Source organism: Condylura cristata, unplaced genomic scaffold, assembly GCF_000260355.1.
Source record: "Condylura cristata isolate star-nosed mole 26May11 unplaced genomic scaffold, ConCri1.0 scaffold00005, whole genome shotgun sequence".
Classification (NCBI taxonomy): Eukaryota; Metazoa; Chordata; class Mammalia; order Eulipotyphla; family Talpidae; genus Condylura; species Condylura cristata.
In genome coordinates, this window is record NW_004567106.1 from 54,740,805 (window position 1) to 54,748,013 (window position 7,209).

The window sequence follows — 7,209 nt, forward strand, 5'->3', positions numbered from 1 at the left end:
AGCTAAAGGGAGATGAAAATATCCTCAAATTGTGTATAGTGATGGTTGTATGGCTTTGTGAGTATATCAAAAGCCATTAAATTGTGCACATTAATGGGTGAACAGTATGATGTGGAAGTCATATTGTGGTAATACTTGTATAAAGGCAAATCTGTGCTGACATGTGCTACATGTCTAATGGAATATTTACCTGTATTTATGGTAGTAAAATTATTCTCTCAGATAGGTTTTGATTTTGAACAATCTATGAATTCAGAATATGTATTTCTGGTGACTGGCCTGCTTTTTAGTTTTAATAAAATAGTGGAGCAGTTATTTATTGCCATATTGTATTCATGTGGGAGAGAGGGAAAAAATTTATAAAATGTCCCATTTCTGCAGCTGGGAACTGTCAATAAAGAGAGAACAACTGTGTTGTGAGAATTAAAAGAAATAGTTTCTCAACTAATGAGAAATTTATATAGGCCACACTTTGCTGTGGGTGGAGTGGGATGGGTTGATGTAATTAAATCCCTGCATTCAAATGAAAGATATAGTGACAGAACCTGAATTTATGAATAAGTAATGTTCCACAGTTTCATTTGTAAACTAGCTATTTGTAATCTTTTTGACAGAAATAGTTCTTTCAACAACAATCAGGTTCCAAACCTAGCTCCAAGTAATTTATTTTACCCGCAGTGTAGCTGAATGGATTATTAATGTTAAGTCCATTCTGACGTGAAGGGCTGGTGATACATGATAAATTCTAGGTTTTCTAGAAACTGACAGATAAAACTTGGTAGTAAACACCAAATACCTCTAGTCAATAGAATTTCAGGTGTTAGGATTAAGGAATAATTAGATGTTTGAAGTTGGAGCAAGCTACCCCTTACAGTCCCATTCTCTCTTTGAGATGAACCCCTTCATGTTGCTCCCGCTTTATCAGAATATTCTCTGTCTGAACTCCAGGCAGAGAATTCTTTAGGGGTGCCCCTAAAATTTCTACTAACAACCAGAACAGTGTAATGAAATCTGTAACGATGGTGGTTGTGGTTGAGAGATTTGTGTCAGTATAATGGAAGGAGTGATGGAGAGTCTTTGGGGATGATGATTTAGGGATCTTATGTATTTTTTACTGAGATACATATATTTTTATACATATTCAATTGACTTTTCTTGGTTATAGATTGGGCCTATGGATACTACAGACAGCAGAGAAAACTTGTTGAAGAGATTGGCTGGTCCTACACAGGTGAGCATTTAATATATAATGCAATTCAACCATTAATTTTATTGGTTTATATCTGTTTTTCTTTGTAAAAGAAAACTATAAAATTGAAACTACCAGAGGGGTGAAGGAGGGTAAAGAGCTGGAATTTTATCTCAGATACACATGGTGATAGCCTATTGGGAAACACACAATAACTACCTGAAGCATCATTTTTTATCAGGCGATATTTCTGAAAAGGGTTATTCTGAGCATTAAATGAAACAAATGAAGTTGGCACAGAGTGCCCTCAATTAATGTTAACTGCTGTTATTGCTGGGACCACTATAGTGATTATTTTTATTCAGTTCTAATTGCAGATAGAGTGGCCAGGCTTTCTGGATAGGCCAGCACATCAACAATGCACATTTTGTTGTTTTATAATCAGGTTTCAGTGTCCTGAGAAATTTAAAGCCTACTAGCTTTAGTTATGTTAGAAGGCAGTCTTGTCATCAAAGGGATAGACTTATTAGTAGTAAGTGTCATTTACTGGGATTTATTAATAACTGCCACTTAACTTAGTGAGTGAGAGGCTAAGTCTAGATTTGGGGCCAGGATGGAAGTTCCCAGAGTTTTAAAGAATGGATTGTTCTATGCTTACATTGATGCTTCTCCTGGATTTGCTATGTTATTTGTTCTTAGAATACTTGAGGGTTCTAGGATGAAAATTGGGAAGACTTTTTTTTTTAAAAAGATTTATTTATGTATACAGACTGGGCTATAGGCCAGAGGTGCAGGGGCTGTGAGAAGATTCACCAGAGACAGAGTGGGGAGCAGAACAGGACAACTAATGAAGTACACTGCTGAGGGGAGCAGTGGACGGGTCAGGAGAGGTCTGCCGCTCCATGTGGGTCACCTCTGGAGCAGGCGGGGATCGAACTCATGCTGAAGTGGCGTTAGCTTCTTAGTGTTGCACTTTAACCTGCTGTGCCACCAGGGAGGGCCCTAGAAAGAGTTTTAAATGAAAAATTTTTACAATTTGTTTAAACCAAGTGTGAGTTGATTATTTTGTCTGCATTTCTGAAGCATCATGAAGAAAGCAAATATAAGCTTAGACTCAGGTGAACATACTTTTCCCAAGCAAATTGCATGAAAGCCAGGCATTTAAATGTGGGGTAATTCAGTATAAAGTGTAGTATCTTTACTTATGATACAAATAGTTAAAGCTAGTAGTATTTTCACTGCCCAAGTACTTTATTTCACACTGGGGGGAATACACTAACTTTCTAAAATTTGAAAACGTTTTGAGATTCTTAAATTTAACTAATTTTGTGAACAGAACAAGTAGGTTGGTTTTGACCAAATGGTGTTCTCATGTAAAAGATTAATTGCAATATCAGGACTTGCCCTTGGATGTTTGTACATATAGAACTCTAGTAATATAATTTACTAAGAACATGATAACCTCTTTCTGAAAGATATTATGCTTTATGATAAGAATAAGTATCATTGCTTCACAATAACCGTCTAAAAATATTGCACAGTATGTCAAACACTATTGCAGTGGAATCACTTAAGGTCATTTATGAAAGATGACACAATTATAATATGTGGAGAAACATTAAAAGATCCCTGCTGGCTAGCAGATGGGTGGAGAAACAAAGGATGGGAGGGGAGGAGAAGGTATTCATTCTCTTTCAGTTGTGTTGTTTGCATAGGTTAAAAACAACTTTCTATTCAGGATGTAGGCTATAATTATGTTGAGAAATGACAGGGTTGGTAAATACAGTCAACCATCCCATTTTTAAAGTTATTAAAAGAAGGTGAGCAAGTCTGGTTTGTCACTCCAGGGTGAAAGAGTCAGTTGTAAATCTGGGTATGTCAGCATTAAAATCCAGTCCTTTCTGTAGTAATATCATTTTATTTAAAGGCTTCAGCAAACTTCTTCTTAACCTTATATTTGCTATGAAAAGCAGCTAAACAAGATAGATAGATGAAAACAACATTAACTCATGGATGCCATGCATACCTGCCTCATGATTTTCATGGGGGTGGGGGGGCATTGAACTCCTATTTGAGTTCTTACACCTTGGCAACCTCAGGCAATGAGGCTGGTGATCAGGAATGGGTCTGTTTTCACTGTTCCAGTCTTAGAAGGCATTACTGTTGAACTATGTATTTTATATTTCCTGGACTTTAAAATATATTCTTTAGTTTTTTTTAACCATACATGAAAACAACTAGAAATGGAATGACTTATGTTGGTGTGTTCTCAAATGTTCTTAAACCTACACACCTTTCAAGACTTGGCTAGAGAGTTCCCTTGGTTACAAGGTAGGAAGGGCACTCAGGAGTTGCTATTTCACATGTGGTCAAGTACCGAAAGATGTGGGATACTTTAAATACTGAATATATTCTGTTCCTTTAAATAGAATATATTGTCCAAAATAGTATTTGCATTTCAACAGCTGTTTACACTAGAAGATACTAGCTGTGGACAGCAGAAGAGCCATAATGTAAGGCTGTCTACAGTGTCTACTGTGATTTGATGGTAGGCATTTATTAAGGCTTAGTGTTTTGCTTCTCTGAACCTAGAAGAAAATGAGTCAAACATAGCACAGAAAAAAAAGTTTGAATCCATGTAGAACAATAGCTGATTTGTGGTTTATCCAAGTTTTTTTCTTCTAGAATCTAAAATGTCTTGGAACATGTTATATTTCCCCTTTAATTCACCACTCTTTCAGTAAGCAGACATTCATTTCTCATTTTCAAATTAGGAATGAAAAAGCAAGTCTATATATAGTCTTCTATATATAGAAGTCTATATATAGAATTGTCTCATTTCTATAAAAAAGGTATGTGTTAGCTGGGCATGGAAGCAAGATCTGAAAAAGTACACTTCAGTCTTGGGGTTACCCCTGAGGAATGGGACGATGGCAAGACATAGGAGGCAGGGAATGTTCACCTCTTACAGTGTATTGGTTATATTGGGCTACTTTTTGAAACAGGTATATTCAAACAGAAGGTTCTCACCTTACTTAAATTCATTTCAATGAAAGGCAATGTAGTTGGAGAAGAGCCAAGCTTTGTGATTTCAATAGTTGGAATGCAGGGTGTCTGCTGGGCTAAAGTAGGTGAGAAGCCATGACAGGGATCTAAGCATAGCAGAGAACATGGGCAGCGAACACCTACAGCAGACTGTCTGGGTATCACTAACATACTGCTGAGGATGCTTAATTGTTCTGGACTTTTCACTTTCTCATGTAGGAGAGCTTTCGATAATGCCCTACTTAATTGTGTGTGGCTCAGATAAATGCTTCCTGTTGTAGTAGAGAATCTCTTCAAGCAAGTGCATTACGTATTCAAGAAATTGTTCTTGGGCAGTGTCTTCGTTTGAGCCCAAACAGATTGAACAAGTCTGGGTGTGGCTACGTCCCAAGAAGGTTGAGAAACAGCTGGTTTTCTTGAATGCCTATTCCAGCAGGATATTCCCCATCATCTGTTTTTATTTTTAAAGGTTTAGCTAAGATTAGCATTCTTATTATAGTCTAAGAGTTACATGCCTCCTTGTAGAGGCAGAGAGTTTAGTTCCATATCTAAAAGTCAGAGGGTATCTGTATGCAGCTATCACTGGAGTTGAAAAAAATAAAACTGTGACAGCAGAACAGCATCACAAATAATCACTGCTAAACTTATAGTGAAACTATATGCTGAAGATTAGTCCCTCATGGTAAAGTTAAGGTTATATAGATTATCTAGTCAGAATCATTTAGTAACAGCATTTAGTTACTCTTCACTGGATCAAAAGATCCACTGGCCTGCAGGATGTGAAAATCTGATTGGTTCTCCTTCAGTTTGTGTTCTAACTTCTGGGTTTTGAGTCTCTATGCATTATTTTCTTTTTTATTTCCCTTTTCTAGACCTTTGTTATCTCATTCTTTGTGTTTTTTATTCTGAAGGACTCTAGCTTATGAAATTTATCTTTCAATAAGAGAGAAAGTGCTGCATCTAATCTATTATGCCACAATTGTATTGTTACACAAAATTCACTTAAATGCTTTCAGCTGTTAAGTAAAATGCCTTTGTAATCATTTGAAGTTGAATCAGCAAATTATTTAGTTTCTTATCTGCTAAGTCTGACCCCTTAAGCCAAGGATTTTCTGGAAACAAAAAGATTAAAATGTAAATGACTCATCATATTCAGAAATATTTTTATTCAGTGAATTATATTTTAATGAATGAAGCAATTAAAAAATTATTTTGTAAGTCTGGGGGGGGGGCGGGTGTTGGTATCTGTATGGCTAGCTCTTTCCATTTTAACCATGTAGTATGTTTGTTCTGGTAACAGACCTCTTGACTGGGCCAGAGCTAGAACTTAGATATTTGAAAATCTTAGAGATCCTTGGATGCCTCTGGCTTTCTGACCTCCAAACTATTACAGACTGCACAAGGAACATAACTATCACAGAATATTCTGGTATAATTTTAAGAGCTGCTGAGATTCATTCCTTAACCTGTACAAGCTTAGGTTCCCATGCAGAAGGGAGAGAGCTTGAGCCTCAGCTGGAGGCAAATTCAGAGCAGTGTCTGGTAATCTAGGGATGGACTTGATGGAAGCCAGAACCAAGGAAGAGACAATAGCGAGGCCCTGAAAGACAGTTATGGTGACGGAGGAGGAAAGCTGGCAGCTGCAGGTGAGTGCAGAGAGGAGCCTGGGAGAGGCTGGAACAGGTTCAGGATGTCCAGTGATGCACCCAGCTGCTTTGCAGGGATTACTCCCTGCTGTGGGTTTCTCTAGCTTTTAAATGTCTTCAGGACTTGTGTTGGAAATAAAGAGCCAAGCAACTCCTCCATGGTGTAAATGCACAAAGAGCAGAAAGTGAGAAGAGGAAAACCAGCTTGGGCAAGGCAGATGCCTGGGGTCACCCAGCAAAGGTGCAGGTGTCCCGTCCAAGCCAGCCAGTCCATGGACTGAGTGGGGGTTAATGGTCGCAAGAAAAACGTAGCAACCTTGGACCTAAAATCAGATACTGGCTCAGATGGGCTCAACTTTAGACTCCTTAGAAATTGAATTCTCTAGTTTAATCCAGTGTTTTGTAACAAATGGAGATAAAGGACACCATACTCAGCTGAGTCCGATTGTGATAAGTCTGTCGATGCCACTTATGATGAATCTATGGAGTACAGAGGTCCAGCCTCCTCGTATGAGTATCATGAATAACAATGTTTTCCCCAAAATGAAATCACTTCATTTATTTTTCATTATAAAGATAACATGTTTATTTAAGAAACACTGTCCAGAGATAACTCCTATTAATGTCTCTTGTTGGGGAACTATCATTAAAACAAAACCATCTCACCATCCAGAAATCCTCTTCACAGAGATAGTAAAGAGAAAAAGGAATCTCAGCTCTCCCTGGTCAGTCACACAGGTACATATTTTAAACATCAACAGTAACTAGTCTTCAAGTGAGAATTTGACTGCAATGTTGGTCATACTCATTTCATCCTAAATTTACCTGAGAAGGTAGGAATGATATCTTGTAAATGTAATGGCTTTATAAAGAAGAAAAACTCTTTATGATGGGAGGTAGCTTTGTAAACAGGAACAAGGAGCGCAAGCAGAAGTCACATCGCTACCTTAGCACCGAAACAGAGAAGTGAGGTGCTGTCTTGCTTGATGTTTACTCTTCAAAATAGACGCCTTCCAGATCCTGGAGAAGGACATCCCCAAGTTGTAAAACTGACAAAAGGCCTTTGGCATTTCAGAAAGGTTTACATGTATTTCAAAGAGAAAAGAAAGTACTTACAATGATCAGTTTTTCCAAACTAATATCCTTTTAAAAAAAATAGTCACTCCCTCATCTTCAAACATGGAGAACTAGCTCTTATTTTAGTATTTATTTATCCTAATTATCTCTCCTGATATTTTTTTAAAGATTTATTTATTTGTGCATACAGAACTGGGGTACAGGCCAGAAGCTCAGGGGCGGCGAGAGGCTTCACCAGAGACAGAGTGGGGA

The 7,209-nt window shown here is 37.6% G+C and overlaps 1 protein-coding gene across 3 annotated transcripts in view; it reads left to right on the forward strand.

Annotated features, from left to right (window-relative positions):
* Window positions 1–7,209, forward strand: part of PTPRZ1 (protein tyrosine phosphatase, receptor-type, Z polypeptide 1) — a 152,230-nt gene that overhangs the window by 45,152 nt on the left and 99,869 nt on the right. For all 3 annotated transcript variants that reach the window (XM_012720972.1, XM_012720973.1, XM_012720974.1), the window contains exon 2: window positions 1,166–1,231. In XM_012720972.1, coding sequence (XP_012576426.1) covers window positions 1,166–1,231 — 66 coding nt within the window. The remainder of the gene's footprint in view (window positions 1–1,165; window positions 1,232–7,209) is intronic.